At 44.9% G+C, this 16,880-nt stretch overlaps 1 protein-coding gene across 2 annotated transcripts; it reads left to right on the forward strand.

Annotated features, from left to right (window-relative positions):
• The first annotated feature begins 449 nt into the window (after window positions 1-449).
• LOC124858262 (cytochrome b5) lies at window positions 450-16,601 on the forward strand. 2 transcript variants are annotated; one of them, XM_047350215.1, is made up of 5 exons: window positions 454-752; window positions 6,937-7,065; window positions 7,145-7,174; window positions 7,321-7,355; window positions 15,995-16,285. In XM_047350215.1, exons 1-5 carry the CDS (start codon window positions 615-617, stop codon window positions 16,077-16,079), a joined length of 417 nt encoding a protein of 138 aa, XP_047206171.1. In that variant the 5' UTR covers window positions 454-614; the 3' UTR covers window positions 16,080-16,285. The 2 variants fall into 2 exon arrangements, with proteins under 2 accessions (XP_047206170.1, XP_047206171.1); XM_047350214.1 differs by lacking the exon at window positions 7,321-7,355 and having other exon boundaries at window positions 450-752; window positions 15,995-16,601.
• The last annotated feature ends 279 nt before the right edge of the window (window positions 16,602-16,880 follow it).

A 16,880-nucleotide genomic window follows, 5' to 3' on the forward strand; every position in this document is an offset into this window, starting at 1 on the left:
AAAAATATATATTTTTTTCATTTTATATGATCTTTTTGTTTATTTGTTTGCTTGTTTGTTTTAGGAACGTTTTATAAATAATTATATTATTTATGCACCATTCTTTTTAACTGTGAATAAACATTGTATTTACTTGTTAATTTGAAGCACTGATGATGTTATTTTTGTTTTTTTTTACCTGCGTTTTAGGCCTAAATGAGTTGGGTATTAAGAATAAATGTACATATGTACTTATTTATTTGTGTGTTTGAATAAGAATTTATTTATTTTGAATTTTTATATGTTTTCTTAGGGGATTATAATAATTTTATTCATAATTGTAGTTGTAGTATATTTTTATTTATTAGTCATATTATTTTATATCATTTACCTACTCAACACTAACGCCTAAGCTAGCTTTATTTTGAAAAGTGAAAGTGGAAGTTGTTTGAAGCAGAGATCCTTGAACAGTGATTGTCGCAGCTGGAAGTTGGCGTTGAGTCAGAGTCTCTGGGGTAAATGGTCGGAGTCACAGTCCGGACTCTCCCGGGATTATATAACCTCATTCAGGCCGAGTAGCTGCCGCTGCTGCTCTCCGGGTCTTCTCGGAACCGACGGACCAAGGCGCCGCAGAGATGAGTGAAAAGGAGGAGAAAAGCCCCGATGACGTCAAGTACTTCAGACTGTCAGAGATCGAGGCTCAGAACTCGTTCAAGTCCACTTGGATCATCATCCACAACAAAGTCTACGATGTGACCAAGTTTCTGGATGAGGTGAGGAGAAGGTTCAGCTTGCCTGCTTTTATTATGAAGAGCAGAATGAGTGGAGCTTCTCCACGGGTTGCTGCTTCAGATGTGAGTTTATTTAAATCTGAGAGCTGGCCAGAGGCGTAGCTAGGGGTTAAAGGGCTGGGGGGTGGGCTCCTTTTTTTTTTTTATCACTAATCAGACCATTCTAAGAGTTTAATGTGACTTGATGTCTCTAAACTACTTTTAAACTAAATTTCCCATATTTGCGTAATTTCCTGAACTTTGACATTGGTTCAAAACGTCACTGATTATTAATATTATTTCATATTTGTTTCAACAATGCTGTAATTAAAGGACCAAGCTGAACTTAATTTAGTGCCTCCTCACAACATCAGTGATCATTAAATGTTTATCAGACGTGATGATGACTATGATGAACACTATAAACTAGGGGATGAAGCCACTCAAAGTGCAGTTTGTTCCTGTTGCTGGAGATCTACATTCATCCAGTCCTGTTTGGCCCATTTTCCACTCGATGTGGTCCGCCCGGAACGGCTCCGCACGTTTTTTTGTTGCGTTTCCATAGACCCGCCTTCGGCCCGTGGAAGGTACCACCTCCTGTGTTGTGCTGCATAACTGCGCTGGAGGGTCAGGGTTGGCCGCCCGTCACAAGAAACCTTTTTCCTTTTCAGTTTCTAATTTCTGTCTTTTTCTACCTATTAAGTAATTAATTGTTGAGGAAAATCATTTTAACAATTTCCAAACTGTAATAAATGTTGATAAATTCTAAGAAAAACAGCAGAAAATGATTTCCTAGAAGCCTCTGTTATTTATAATGAAGACATCAGCCTTCTTCTGCTGCTCCAACACAGTTTGGTCTGTGGGTTTCACCGAGGCTCCTGTTGTGTTTCTGCAACACCTCACCTTTAACTGCTTTAGAGGACCATCTCTATCGATGCAGATGGATGCAAAGTGTTTGGAGAACTCAGGTTCTTGGATGGCCGACTTCCTGCTGTGGTTGTGACCAGATCTGAAGGTCTAAAGGAGAGATAAAAGCCTTCAGGCTTTTATTGGCTAATATCTCTGAGGGCTTACCTGCTGATTCCAGCAACACATCGTTGGAATAATTCTGAAATTTAACAAACATTAACAATAAAATAAAACGTCCTGCAGGTTCCTTGATGGAAATTACAACTTTTTTGTCGTTCCTGCGTGAACATTATCTGCCTGTCATCTCTACAAGTCAGTTTGGATCCTGGAAACATCTAAAAGCATCTGCTTGTTTGATCTCAGGGTCCTCAGTGAAACCTGAAGGTGTCAAAGATCCTGCAGATAAACTGAGAACCCAAACAGGAACATCCTAAAATCAGTCCTTGTTTATGCCTCCAAACAACGGATCCCAGCAGGCTAGTGGATGACGGGACAACCGGACGACTTTTCCATCATCTTCAGGAAAGGATTGCAGCTTCGCTTTGGTTAGGAGACACGACTCATAACTAACAAAGTTAAAACAGCTTTTAGGACGACACCAAATGTTTTCACTGAGGATGGATTCTAGAACCAGCTGCTCTGATCCATGGTACCACAGACAGGAGTCTGGTTCAGAAGAACCAACACAGCTGAGTTCCCTAATAAACAGGTCAAATAAGGTCATTTCAAACTGGATCCATCCACCCATCCATCTGTCCATCCATCCATCCACCAATCCATCCGTCCATCCATCCATCCATCCATCCGTCCGTCCGTCCATCCATCCATCCATCCGTCCATCCATCCACCCATCCGTCCATCCATCCAGGTTGGAGCGTAGAAGAAGCTGGATTTGCTCCTGTCTACAAGCAGCTGAGATGACTTTTCTCTGCAGAGTTTCTGGGCTCTCCTGATGATCACCTTGTTGGAAGTAGTGGTTCCTATCAGCCAATAGGATGCCAGTGTTCAGGATGGTTCTGGTTCTGTCTCTTTCATTTTAAAGATTTATTTAGATCCGGCTTACGGTTCTCTGAAAGGTTTCGGCCAATCAGAGGTCCTGGAGGTCAGTAACTGGGTTTAGCTTCAGTGATGCATTCATGGAGGAGTAAACCGCCTCACTACTTCAGCTCACCTTTGATAGTCATTCATTTATTACCTGAGATTTGCTCCTGCAGGAACTTTCACACAAAGACAAACAGCCCGTTTGGACTTTTGTCCCTTCCTGTCCAGCCCGCCGTAATCAGTCAGAGGAGAGGCTGTGGGCGTGTCCTCCAGCTGTATGGTCAGGGGTCAGGCAGCCGACCAGGTGTGAACAGGACTGAGGAGATCCAACCGAACCGACCTGTTTTCAGGAGGAAAGACTGGTTCTGATGCGTCTCAGCCCAGATTTTGCTGCAGACTGTGAATCATTGCCAGGAAGCTCTGATCAGATTGGATCGGGGTTGTGGAGATGGAGATATGGATGGGTGGGGACGGCCCAGTTCTCTCGTATGGTTGTTGGGACAATAAAACACTGTGTCAGCATGTCAGAGGACAGCCTCCATCTGCAAAGATCCAGAGGTGCTGCTGCATGGACCCAGCTTGAAGCTAATTTGATCCGATCAAGTTCCTCCATCCAGCAGCCAGAACTTCATTTCATCTGGACCTGCTGTTCATCAAGCTTTCTGACGTCTTTCAAGGATTTTATCTGGGCGTTGGCTGTTTTTTCACTCAGTTTCAGTCCAGAACTTATTTGTTCTAGCAGAAAAAGTAGAATCTTTATTGACCTTGCTACCAGCAGCCTGTCATCCAGACACGGTTTGTCCCTGTTTCTATTCCTCCCCAAATCCCCAGAAGATGCAGCAGCAACACCATCCACCCTGCAGGGCCCTGATGAATCCAGAATGAATCCATGATGAATCCAGGACGAATCTATGATGAATCCAGGACGAATCCATGATGAATCCAGGACGAATCCATGATGAATCCAGGACAAATTCATGATGAATCCAGGATGAATTCATGATAAATCCATGAAGAATCAAGGTTGAGTCCATGATGAATCCAGGATGAATCCAGGACGAATCCAGGATAAATCCAGGACGAATTTATGACAAATCCAGGATGAATCCAGGACGAATCCATGATGAATCCAGGACAAATTCATGATGAATCCAGAATGAATTCATGATAAATCCATGAAGAATCAAGGTTTAGTCCATGATGAATCCAGGATAAATCCAGGACGAATTCATGACAAATCCAGGATGAATCCAGGACGAATCTATGATGAATCGAGGACGAATTCATGATAAATCCATGATGAATCCTTGAAGAATCAAGGTTGAGTCCAGGACGAATTCATGATGAATCCAGGATGAATTCTTAGACAAATCCATGAAGAATCAAGGTTGAGTCCATGATGAATCCAGGACGAATCTATGATGAATCCAGGATAAATCCAGGACGAATTCATGACAAATCCAGGATGAATCCATGACAAATCCATGATGAATCCAGGATGAATTCATGACAAATCCATGATGAATCCAGGACAAATTCATGACAAATCCATGATGAATCCTTGAAGAATCAAGGTTGAGTCCATGATGAATCCATGAAGAATCAAGGTTGAGTCCATGATGAATCCAGGACGAATCCATGAAGAATCAAGGTTGAGTCCATGATGAATCCATGAAGAATCCAGGTTTAGTCCAGGAATAATCCATGATGAATCCAGGACGAATTCATGACGAATCCAGGACGAATTCATGATAAATCCATGATGAATCCTTGAAGAATCAAGGTTGAGTCCAGGATGAATCCAGGACGAATTCATGATGAATCCAGGATGAATTCATGATGAATTCAAGATGAATTCATGACAAATCCATGAAGAATCAAGGTTGAGTCCGTGATGAATCCAGGAGGAATCAAGGTTTAGTCCAGGAAGAATCCATGAAGAATCCAGGATGAATTCATGATGAATCCAGGATGAATTCATGATGAATTCATGACAAATCCATGAAAAATCAAGGTTGAGTCCATGACAAATCCAGGACGAATTCATGACAAATCCAGGATGAATCCATGATGAATCCAGGACGAATCTATGATGAATCCAGGACGAATTCATGATAAATCCATGATGAATCCTTGAAGAATCAAGGTTGAGTCCAGGATGAATCCAGGACGAATTCATGATGAATCCAGGATGAATTCTTAGACAAATCCATGAAGAATCAAGGTTGAGTCCATGATGAATCCAGGACGAATCTATGATGAATCCAGGATAAATCCAGGACGAATTCATGACAAATCCAGGATGAATCCATGACAAATCCATGATGAATCCAGGATGAATTCATGACAAATCCATGATGAATCCAGGACAAATTCATGACAAATCCATGATGAATCCTTGAAGAATCAAGGTTGAGTCCATGATGAATCCATGAAGAATCAAGGTTGAGTCCATGATGAATCCAGGACGAATCCATGAAGAATCAAGGTTGAGTCCATGATGAATCCATGAAGAATCCAGGTTTAGTCCAGGAATAATCCATGATGAATCCAGGACGAATTCATGACGAATCCAGGACGAATTCATGATAAATCCATGATGAATCCTTGAAGAATCAAGGTTGAGTCCAGGATGAATCCAGGACGAATTCATGATGAATCCAGGATGAATTCATGATGAATTCAAGATGAATTCATGACAAATCCATGAAGAATCAAGGTTGAGTCCGTGATGAATCCAGGAGGAATCAAGGTTTAGTCCAGGAAGAATCCATGAAGAATCCAGGATGAATTCATGATGAATCCAGGATGAATTCATGATGAATTCATGACAAATCCATGAAAAATCAAGGTTGAGTCCATGATGAATCCATGATGAATCCAGGATGAATCAAGGTTTAGTCCAGGAAGAATCCATGATGAATCCATGAAGAATCAAGGTTTAGTCCAGGAAGAATCCATGATGAATCCAGGATGAATGCATGAACACTGTTCATGCATTCATCAGACTAGAGAAGAACAAAACCTAAATGATGCAACTTGCTTCTTCCATCTGGGTCTCAGATAGCTTTAAAGCTGTCCCTCAGTGGACCTGAAGAGGCAGACATGATGCTGAGTCGAGCAGAACATCTGAACTTTATGACAGTTCCCGTCTGAGGATCCTGATCAAACGTCACCATCCTGATCCAGGGTGTGAGACCAAAATCCCAGCCCATCTTCATGTTTCCTCACTGTTTTGTACCTTGAATGACCCCTGACTGAGACTGTGTTGGTCGCTGCAGCTCTCTGCCCTGCGCTGCAGGGTCAGATGTTGCTTCATGTTTTTTTTATTTGGGTTTTAAACTGAATCTGTTTCCTTTTTGCCATTCAGGTTAAAATATAATAAAGACGTCTGAATATTTCTAAGTTTTTATCTTTAAAAGAGAACTTTGTTTCTGTCTGAAGGAAAAATTTCACCAACAACCAAACACAAAAATGAACATTAATTAAGACTCAATATTGAAAGAACCCCACAAAAAACATCCAGATGCTCCTATGGGACAGAAGAGTTGGTTTCATCTCTAAAACTGACATTTAAGGAGATAAAATGAGAAAATACACGAATATTTGTTAGAAAACACGAAGACTAGACGTAATCATTGCATGCAGCAAATAAATGGAAATATGTTTCTACATAATATTCAATCCCAATCTGTAAAAAGGCATTTTTATTTGTAAGGAAACCCAGAGGACCTGGAGCCCAATTATAGATCCGGTTTCAGGGTTCACACCCAGAGCTCCAGGTTCTGATTTCAGCCCTGAACATAGCAAAGTCTGACCAACAGAACATTTCAGCACCAACAAGGTGACTCTCACAGAACTTGGTCTAAAGAAGCTGATCCGGTGAAGGATGACGTCTCTCAGGTCCAAGGTCCGGTATTTTCTGGAGGTTTCCTGTTTCTGATCATCTGCTGAAGGCCTCCCACATCGTCCTTCTCCACTGCACAGTTCATACTCTACTGGAATTAGTCAGGTTTTTATCTAAGAGAACTGGAACCGGGCCAGAAAGCAGCCAAGGTCCAGAGAAAACCTATAGAAGACTTTCAGGAAGGCCAGAGGTCTTGATCCAGATAAGTAGAACTGCTTGGAAGGGAAATGGAAAGAAACGAGAAACGGATCAGCATTGTTTGGACAGAAAATCAGTCAGAATTTGTAGTCTGGTTCTGGACCTAATGGTAGACTTTGATTGTGTTTGCAGCATCCAGGGGGTGAGGAGGTGCTGAGGGAGCAGGCAGGAGGAAACGCCACTGAGAGCTTCGAGGACGTGGGCCACTCCACGGACGCCAGGGAGATGGCCTCCAGCATGGTGATCGGGGAGCTGCACCCGGTCAGTCTGCGAGAACCTCTGAGATCTTCCATGACCCGTTTACCCAGAACTTAACCCTTTACTGTGTGTTTGTCTGCAGGACGACCGGCACAAGATCTCCAAACCTGTGGTGAGTCAGCAGCCATCAGGGGCACTATGGGAAACGTAGGATGTGGTTACTACACTGAATCAGAAATGTTCTTTAATGTGACATGATGCTCAGATACGTTTGACCTGCTGAAGCTTCTCATCATCTCTGTGGTTTGTGTTGGACAGGAAAAGCTGGTTACCACGGCGAAGGAGGTGACCAGGTACACACCCTCCACACCTGAGTTCACATCAAACATTGAGTCACAACTGCAGAAATCGTTGGGTTGTTAACTAGCTGCTCCTGACCATTACCAGTGGGTTCATGTTTAGATGGTTCCAGGTTTAACTTGATAATAAATGAAAGAACCAGATGGTTACTGAAGGTTTAGAACTAGTTTAATTTGGTTAAAACTACATCATTAACTTGTGAACAACCTGTTAGTGTATGAGAATGGTTACTGCTGTTAATTGGTTGGTTAATGAGTTGGTTGTTTCAGTTGGCCTGTTGGTTGGATGGTTGGTTGTTTAGTTGGCCTGTTGGTTGGATGGCTGGTTGTTTCAGTTGGCCTGTAGGTTGGATGGTTGGTTGTTTAATTGGCCTGTAGGTTGGATGGTTGGTTGTTTCAGTTGGCCTGTAGGTTGGATGGTTGGTTGTTTAGTTGGCCTGTAGGTTGGATGGCTGGTTGTTTCAGTTGGCCTGTAGGTTGGATGGTTGGTTGTTTAGTTGGCCTGTAGGTTGGATGGTTGGTTGTTTCAGTTGGCCTGTTGGTTGGATGGTTGGTTGTTTAGTTGGCCTGTAGGTTGGATGGTTGGTTGTTTAGTTGGCCTGTAGGTTGGATGGCTGGTTGTTTAGTTGGCCTGTTGGTTGGATGGCTGGTTGTTTAGTTGGCCTGTAGGTTGGATGGTTGGTTGTTTCAGTTGGCCTGTTGGTTGGATGGTTGGTTGTTTCAGTTGGCCTGTTGGTTGGATGGTTGGTTGTTTCAGTTGGCCTGTTGGTTGGATGGTTGGTTGTTTCAGTTGGCCTGTAGGTTGGATGGTTGGTTGTTTAGTTGGCCTGTAGGTTGGATGGTTGGTTGTTTAGTTGGCCTGTAGGTTGGATGGCTGGTTGTTTAGTTGGCCTGTAGGTTGAATGGTTGGTTGTTTAGTTGGCCTGTTGGTTGGACAGCTGGTCCGTAGGTTGGTTGGATGGTTGGTTGTTTCAGTTGGCCTGTAGGTTGGATGGTTGGTTGTTTCAGTTGGCCTGTTGGTTGGATGGTTGGTTGTTTCAGTTGGCCTGTTGGTTGGATGGTTGGTTGTTTCAGTTGGCCTGTAGGTTGGATGGTTGGTTGTTTAGTTGGCCTGTAGGTTGGATGGTTGGTTGTTTAGTTGGCCTGTAGGTTGGATGGCTGGTTGTTTAGTTGGCCTGTAGGTTGGATGGTTGGTTGTTTAGTTGGCCTGTTGGTTGGACAGCTGGTCCGTAGGTTGGTTGGATGGTTGGTTGTTTCAGTTGGCCTGTAGGTTGGATGGTTGGTTGTTTAGTTGGCCTGTAGGTTGGATGGTTGGTTGTTTCAGTTGGCCTGTTGGTTGGATGGTTGGTTGTTTCAGTTGGCCTGTAGGTTGGAAGGTTGGTTGTTTAGTTGGCCTGTAGGTTGGATGGTTGGTTGTTTAGTTGGCCTGTAGGTTGGATGGTTGGTTGTTTCAGTTGGCCTGTAGGTTGGATGGTTGGTTGTTTAGTTGGCCTGTAGGTTGGATGGTTGGTTGTTTCAATTGGCCTGTAGGTTGGATGGTTGGTTGTTTAGTTGGCCTGTAGGTTGGATGGTTGGTTGTTTAGTTGGCCTGTAGGTTGGATGGTTGGTTGTTTAGTTGGCCTGTAAGTTGGATGGTTGGTTGTTTCAGTTGGCCTGTAGGTTGGATGGTTGGTTGTTTAGTTGGCCTGTAGGTTGGATGGTTGGTTGTTTCAGTTGGCCTGTTGGTTGGATGGTTGGTTGTTTAGTTGGCCTGTAGGTTGGATGGTTGGTTGTTTCAGTTGGCCTGTAGGTTGGATGGTTGGTTGTTTCAGTTGGCCTGTAGGTTGGATGGTTGGTTGTTTCAGTTGGCCTGTTGGTTGGATGGTTGGTTGTTTAGTTGGCCTGTAGGTTGGAAGGTTGGTTGTTTAGTTGGCCTGTAGGTTGGATGGTTGGTTGTTTCAGTTGGCCTGTTGGTTGGATGGTTGGTTGTTTAGTTGGCCTGTAGGTTGGATGGTTGGTTGTTTCAGTTGGCCTGTTGGTTGGATGGTTGGTTGTTTCAGTTGGCCTGTAGGTTGGATGGTTGGTTGTTTAGTTGGCCTGTAAGTTGGATGGTTGGTTGTTTAGTTGGCCTGTAGGTTGGATGGTTGGTTGTTTAGTTGGCCTGTTGGTTGGATGGCTGGTTGTTTCAGTTGGCCTGTAGGTTGGATGGTTGGTTGTTTAATTGGCCTGTAGGTTGGATGGTTGGTTGTTTCAGTTGGCCTGTAAGTTGGATGGTTGGTTGTTTAGTTGGCCTGTAGGTTGGATGGTTGGTTGTTTAGTTGGCCTGTAGGTTGGATGGTTGGTTGTTTCAGTTGGCCTGTTGGTTGGATGGTTGGTTGTTTAGTTGGCCTGTAGGTTGGATGGTTGGTTGTTTAGTTGGCCTGTAGGTTGGATGGCTGGTTGTTTAGTTGGCCTGTTGGTTGGATGGCTGGTTGTTTAGTTGGCCTGTAGGTTGGATGGTTGGTTGTTTCAGTTGGCCTGTTGGTTGGATGGTTGGTTGTTTCAGTTGGCCTGTTGGTTGGATGGTTGGTTGTTTCAGTTGGCCTGTTGGTTGGATGGTTGGTTGTTTCAGTTGGCCTGTAGGTTGGATGGTTGGTTGTTTAGTTGGCCTGTAGGTTGGATGGCTGGTTGTTTAGTTGGCCTGTAGGTTGGATGGCTGGTTGTTTAGTTGGCCTGTAGGTTGAATGGTTGGTTGTTTAGTTGGCCTGTTGGTTGGACAGCTGGTCCGTAGGTTGGTTGGATGGTTGGTTGTTTCAGTTGGCCTGTTGGTTGGATGGTTGGTTGTTTCAGTTGGCCTGTTGGTTGGATGGTTGGTTGTTTCAGTTGGCCTGTAGGTTGGATGGTTGGTTGTTTAGTTGGCCTGTAGGTTGGATGGCTGGTTGTTTAGTTGGCCTGTAGGTTGGATGGCTGGTTGTTTAGTTGGCCTGTAGGTTGAATGGTTGGTTGTTTAGTTGGCCTGTTGGTTGGACAGCTGGTCCGTAGGTTGGTTGGATGGTTGGTTGTTTCAGTTGGCCTGTAGGTTGGATGGTTGGTTGTTTAGTTGGCCTGTAGGTTGGATGGTTGGTTGTTTCAGTTGGCCTGTTGGTTGGATGGTTGGTTGTTTCAGTTGGCCTGTAGGTTGGATGGTTGGTTGTTTAGTTGGCCTGTAGGTTGGATGGTTGGTTGTTTAGTTGGCCTGTAGGTTGGATGGTTGGTTGTTTCAGTTGGCCTGTAGGTTGGAAGGTTGGTTGTTTAGTTGGCCTGTAGGTTGGATGGTTGGTTGTTTCAGTTGGCCTGTAGGTTGGATGGTTGGTTGTTTAGTTGGCCTGTAGGTTGGATGGTTGGTTGTTTCAATTGGCCTTTAGGTTGGATGGTTGGTTGTTTAGTTGGCCTGTAGGTTGGATGGTTGGTTGTTTAGTTGGCCTGTAGGTTGGATGGTTGGTTGTTTAGTTGGCCTGTAAGTTGGATGGTTGGTTGTTTCAGTTGGCCTGTAGGTTGGATGGTTGGTTGTTTAGTTGGCCTGTAGGTTGGATGGTTGGTTGTTTCAGTTGGCCTGTTGGTTGGATGGTTGGTTGTTTAGTTGGCCTGTAGGTTGGATGGTTGGTTGTTTCAGTTGGCCTGTAGGTTGGATGGTTGGTTGTTTCAGTTGGCCTGTAGGTTGGATGGTTGGTTGTTTCAGTTGGCCTGTTGGTTGGATGGTTGGTTGTTTAGTTGGCCTGTAGGTTGGAAGGTTGGTTGTTTAGTTGGCCTGTAGGTTGGATGGTTGGTTGTTTCAGTTGGCCTGTTGGTTGGATGGTTGGTTGTTTAGTTGGCCTGTAGGTTGGATGGTTGGTTGTTTCAGTTGGCCTGTTGGTTGGATGGTTGGTTGTTTCAGTTGGCCTGTAGGTTGGATGGTTGGTTGTTTCAGTTGGCCTGTTGGTTGGATGGTTGGTTGTTTCAGTTGGCCTGTAGGTTGGATGGTTGGTTGTTTAGTTGGCCTGTAGGTTGGATGGCTGGTTGTTTAGTTGGCCTGTAGGTTGGATGGTTGGTTGTTTAGTTGGCCTGTAGGTTGAATGGTTGGTTGTTTAGTTGGCCTGTTGGTTGGACAGCTGGTCCGTAGGTTGGTTGGATGGTTGGTTGTTTCAGTTGGCCTGTAGGTTGGATGGTTGGTTGTTTCAGTTGGCCTGTTGGTTGGATGGTTGGTTGTTTCAGTTGGCCTGTTGGTTGGATGGTTGGTTGTTTCAGTTGGCCTGTAGGTTGGATGGTTGGTTGTTTAGTTGGCCTGTAGGTTGGATGGCTGGTTGTTTAGTTGGCCTGTAGGTTGGATGGCTGGTTGTTTAGTTGGCCTGTAGGTTGAATGGTTGGTTGTTTAGTTGGCCTGTTGGTTGGACAGCTGGTCCGTAGGTTGGTTGGATGGTTGGTTGTTTCAGTTGGCCTGTAGGTTGGATGGTTGGTTGTTTAGTTGGCCTGTAGGTTGGATGGTTGGTTGTTTCAGTTGGCCTGTTGGTTGGATGGTTGGTTGTTTCAGTTGGCCTGTAGGTTGGAAGGTTGGTTGTTTAGTTGGCCTGTAGGTTGGATGGTTGGTTGTTTAGTTGGCCTGTAGGTTGGATGGTTGGTTGTTTCAGTTGGCCTGTAGGTTGGAAGGTTGGTTGTTTAGTTGGCCTGTAGGTTGGATGGTTGGTTGTTTCAGTTGGCCTGTAGGTTGGATGGTTGGTTGTTTAGTTGGCCTGTAGGTTGGATGGTTGGTTGTTTCAGTTGGCCTGTAGGTTGGATGGTTGGTTGTTTAGTTGGCCTGTAGGTTGGATGGTTGGTTGTTTAGTTGGCCTGTAGGTTGGATGGTTGGTTGTTTAGTTGGCCTGTAAGTTGGATGGTTGGTTGTTTCAGTTGGCCTGTAGGTTGGATGGTTGGTTGTTTAGTTGGCCTGTAGGTTGGATGGTTGGTTGTTTCAGTTGGCCTGTTGGTTGGATGGTTGGTTGTTTAGTTGGCCTGTAGGTTGGATGGTTGGTTGTTTCAGTTGGCCTGTAGGTTGGATGGTTGGTTGTTTCAGTTGGCCTGTAGGTTGGATGGTTGGTTGTTTCAGTTGGCCTGTTGGTTGGATGGTTGGTTGTTTAGTTGGCCTGTAGGTTGGAAGGTTGGTTGTTTAGTTGGCCTGTAGGTTGGATGGTTGGTTGTTTCAGTTGGCCTGTTGGTTGGATGGTTGGTTGTTTAGTTGGCCTGTAGGTTGGATGGTTGGTTGTTTCAGTTGGCCTGTTGGTTGGATGGTTGGTTGTTTCAGTTGGCCTGTAGGTTGGATGGTTGGTTGTTTAGTTGGCCTGTAAGTTGGATGGTTGGTTGTTTCAATTGGCCTGTTGGTTGGATGGTTGGTTGTTTCAGTTGGCCTGTAGGTTGGATGGTTGGTTGTTTAGTTGGCCTGTAAGTTGGATGGTTGGTTGTTTCAGTTGGCCTGTTGGTTGGATGGTTGGTTGTTTAGTTGGCCTGTAGGTTGGATGGTTGGTTGTTTCAGTTGGCCTGTTGGTTGGATGGTTGGTTGTTTCAGTTGGCCTGTAGGTTGGATGGTTGGTTGTTTAGTTGGCCTGTAAGTTGGATGGTTGGTTGTTTCAATTGGCCTGTTGGTTGGATGGTTGGTTGTTTCAGTTGGCCTGTAGGTTGGATGGTTGGTTGTTTAGTTGGCCTGTAAGTTGGATGGTTGGTTGTTTCAGTTGGCCTGTTGGTTGGATGGTTGGTTGTTTAGTTGGCCTGTAGGTTGGATGGTTGGTTGTTTAGTTGGCCTGTAGGTTGGATGGTTGGTTGTTTAGTTGGCCTGTAGGTTGGATGGTTGGTTGTTTAGTTGGCCTGTAAGTTGGATGGTTGGTTGTTTCAGTTGGCCTGTAGGTTGGATGGTTGGTTGTTTAGTTGGCCTGTAGGTTGGATGGTTGGTTGTTTAGTTGGCCTGTAGGTTGGATGGTTGGTTGTTTAGTTGGCCTGTAGGTTGGATGGTTGGTTGTTTAGTTGGCCTGTAAGTTGGATGGTTGGTTGTTTCAGTTGGCCTGTAGGTTGGATGGTTGGTTGTTTAGTTGGCCTGTAGGTTGGATGGTTGGTTGTTTAGTTGGCCTGTAGGTTGGATGGTTGGTTGTTTAGTTGGCCTGTAAGTTGGATGGTTGGTTGTTTAGTTGGCCTGTAAGTTGGATGGTTGGTTGTTTAGTTGGCCTGTAGGTTGGATGGTTGGTTGTTTAGTTGGCCTGTAAGTTGGATGGTTGGTTGTTTAGTTGGCCTGTAGGTTGGATGGTTGGTTGTTTAGTTGGCCTGTAAGTTGGATGGCTGGTTGGTTGGTTAGTTGGAAGGCAGAGCTACAGTTGGTTGGTCAACTGATGGATATGGAAAAAGTTATGCAAGAATGAGACAGTTAGTTGCTTAGTTTTATTGCTGATTGTGACTGATTAGTAGGGGTTTAACAGAACATGTACAGACCCAAACTGTAGGTTGGTTGGTTGGTTGGTTGGTCTGTAGGTTAGTTGGCCTGTAGGTTGGATGGTTGGTTGTTTCAGTTGGCCTGTTGGTTGGATGGTTGGTTGTTTCAGTTGGCCTGTAGGTTGGAAGGTTGGTTGTTTAGTTGGCCTGTAGGTTGGATGGTTGGTTGTTTAGTTGGCCTGTAGGTTGGATGGTTGGTTGTTTCAGTTGGCCTGTAGGTTGGAAGGTTGGTTGTTTAGTTGGCCTGTAGGTTGGATGGTTGGTTGTTTCAGTTGGCCTGTAGGTTGGATGGTTGGTTGTTTAGTTGGCCTGTAGGTTGGATGGTTGGTTGTTTCAATTGGCCTGTAGGTTGGATGGTTGGTTGTTTAGTTGGCCTGTAGGTTGGATGGTTGGTTGTTTAGTTGGCCTGTAGGTTGGATGGTTGGTTGTTTAGTTGGCCTGTAAGTTGGATGGTTGGTTGTTTCAGTTGGCCTGTAGGTTGGATGGTTGGTTGTTTAGTTGGCCTGTAGGTTGGATGGTTGGTTGTTTCAGTTGGCCTGTTGGTTGGATGGTTGGTTGTTTAGTTGGCCTGTAGGTTGGATGGTTGGTTGTTTCAGTTGGCCTGTAGGTTGGATGGTTGGTTGTTTCAGTTGGCCTGTAGGTTGGATGGTTGGTTGTTTCAGTTGGCCTGTTGGTTGGATGGTTGGTTGTTTAGTTGGCCTGTAGGTTGGATGGTTGGTTGTTTAGTTGGCCTGTAGGTTGGATGGTTGGTTGTTTCAGTTGGCCTGTTGGTTGGATGGTTGGTTGTTTAGTTGGCCTGTAGGTTGGATGGTTGGTTGTTTCAGTTGGCCTGTTGGTTGGATGGTTGGTTGTTTCAGTTGGCCTGTAGGTTGGATGGTTGGTTGTTTAGTTGGCCTGTAAGTTGGATGGTTGGTTGTTTCAATTGGCCTGTTGGTTGGATGGTTGGTTGTTTCAGTTGGCCTGTAGGTTGGATGGTTGGTTGTTTAGTTGGCCTGTAAGTTGGATGGTTGGTTGTTTCAGTTGGCCTGTTGGTTGGATGGTTGGTTGTTTAGTTGGCCTGTAGGTTGGATGGTTGGTTGTTTCAGTTGGCCTGTTGGTTGGATGGTTGGTTGTTTCAGTTGGCCTGTAGGTTGGATGGTTGGTTGTTTAGTTGGCCTGTAAGTTGGATGGTTGGTTGTTTCAATTGGCCTGTTGGTTGGATGGTTGGTTGTTTCAGTTGGCCTGTAGGTTGGATGGTTGGTTGTTTAGTTGGCCTGTAAGTTGGATGGTTGGTTGTTTCAGTTGGCCTGTTGGTTGGATGGTTGGTTGTTTAGTTGGCCTGTAGGTTGGATGGTTGGTTGTTTAGTTGGCCTGTAGGTTGGATGGTTGGTTGTTTAGTTGGCCTGTAGGTTGGATGGTTGGTTGTTTAGTTGGCCTGTAAGTTGGATGGTTGGTTGTTTCAGTTGGCCTGTAGGTTGGATGGTTGGTTGTTTAGTTGGCCTGTAGGTTGGATGGTTGGTTGTTTAGTTGGCCTGTAGGTTGGATGGTTGGTTGTTTAGTTGGCCTGTAGGTTGGATGGTTGGTTGTTTAGTTGGCCTGTAAGTTGGATGGTTGGTTGTTTCAGTTGGCCTGTAGGTTGGATGGTTGGTTGTTTAGTTGGCCTGTAGGTTGGATGGTTGGTTGTTTAGTTGGCCTGTAGGTTGGATGGTTGGTTGTTTAGTTGGCCTGTAGGTTGGATGGTTGGTTGTTTCAGTTGGCCTGTAGGTTGGATGGTTGGTTGTTTAGTTGGCCTGTAAGTTGGATGGTTGGTTGTTTAGTTGGCCTGTAAGTTGGATGGTTGGTTGTTTAGTTGGCCTGTAGGTTGGATGGTTGGTTGTTTAGTTGGCCTGTAGGTTGGATGGTTGGTTGTTTAGTTGGCCTGTAGGTTGGATGGTTGGTTGTTTAGTTGGCCTGTAAGTTGGATGGCTGGTTGGTTGGTTAGTTGGAAGGCAGAGCTACAGTTGGTTGGTCAACTGATGGATATGGAAAAATTTATGCAAGAATGAGACAGTTAGTTGCTTAGTTTTATTGCTGATTGTGACTGATTAGTAGGGGTTTAACAGAACATGTACAGACCCAAACTGTAGGTTGGTTGGTTGGTTGGTTGGTCTGTAGGTTAGTTGGCCTGTAGGTTGGTTGCACTTAGGTTAGCTTCTTGGTGGTTTGGTAACTTCTGCTCTCCTCTCTTGCAGCTGGTGGTCCAACCTGATCATCCCCGCTTTGGCAGCCGCCATCGTGACTATGATGTACCGCATCTACACTACAGGGAGCGAGTGACATCATGGTTGTTGTCATCAGGTCGCTGTGATGTCAGAGTCGGCGGTGTTCGCTGCCGTGGCTCCTGCCAGCGCAGAGCGATGGTTCTAGATCAGACCAACGGCATGATCTTCAACATTCCCTCAGTGTCTCCTAGAAGCAGCAGCTCTACGCTCCTTCTCCACGACAGCCTTGAATTAACCAAATTTAACCAACCAATCACATGACATTATTGTAAAGTCCTAAATGTCCAGATGTTCATCAGAAACCTCTTGATCTGAAATCTTGCAGAAATGCAGTGGATGTATAATTTGGGTATTTTTATATCTTCATAACTGAATGTAATTTCCTTCTTCTGAGTCAGCAGCTAACAGCGGTCACTCTGCAGTGAGTCCAGTTTGTCCACATCGGTGCTGCAGAGCAGAACCTGAGGTGTCCACATGAAGGGAAACCTCCACCTGCAGCTTGGACACCCAGAACCTTCTGACCAGTTTCTGCTTCCTCTGTGAAGAGATCTGCACTAAATAAATCATTTAAACACAAGTGGTGAAAATCTGAGTTCATTTATTTGTCCTGTAGCTTCTAGAGATGTTTGAAAACATGAGAAGATGTAAATGTGTCATCATTCCCCCTGATTCACTCATAAGACCCTTCAGATTAAACAGTTTTCCAGGTTTTCCAAGAGAAGCCCGTCTTTCCGCCTGCAGCCTGAGCTGGAAGTGCCGCTTCCAAGGACTTCCTGTCGGGTCCAGATCTGATGCGATGGTGTCAAGGTTCTTTGTCCAAACCGGAACAGAAGTCTAACCCAGTTTGACTAAGAGT

The sequence above is a fragment of the Girardinichthys multiradiatus genome, chromosome 21 (genome assembly GCF_021462225.1).
Source record: "Girardinichthys multiradiatus isolate DD_20200921_A chromosome 21, DD_fGirMul_XY1, whole genome shotgun sequence".
Lineage (NCBI taxonomy): Eukaryota > Metazoa > Chordata > Actinopteri > Cyprinodontiformes > Goodeidae > Girardinichthys > Girardinichthys multiradiatus.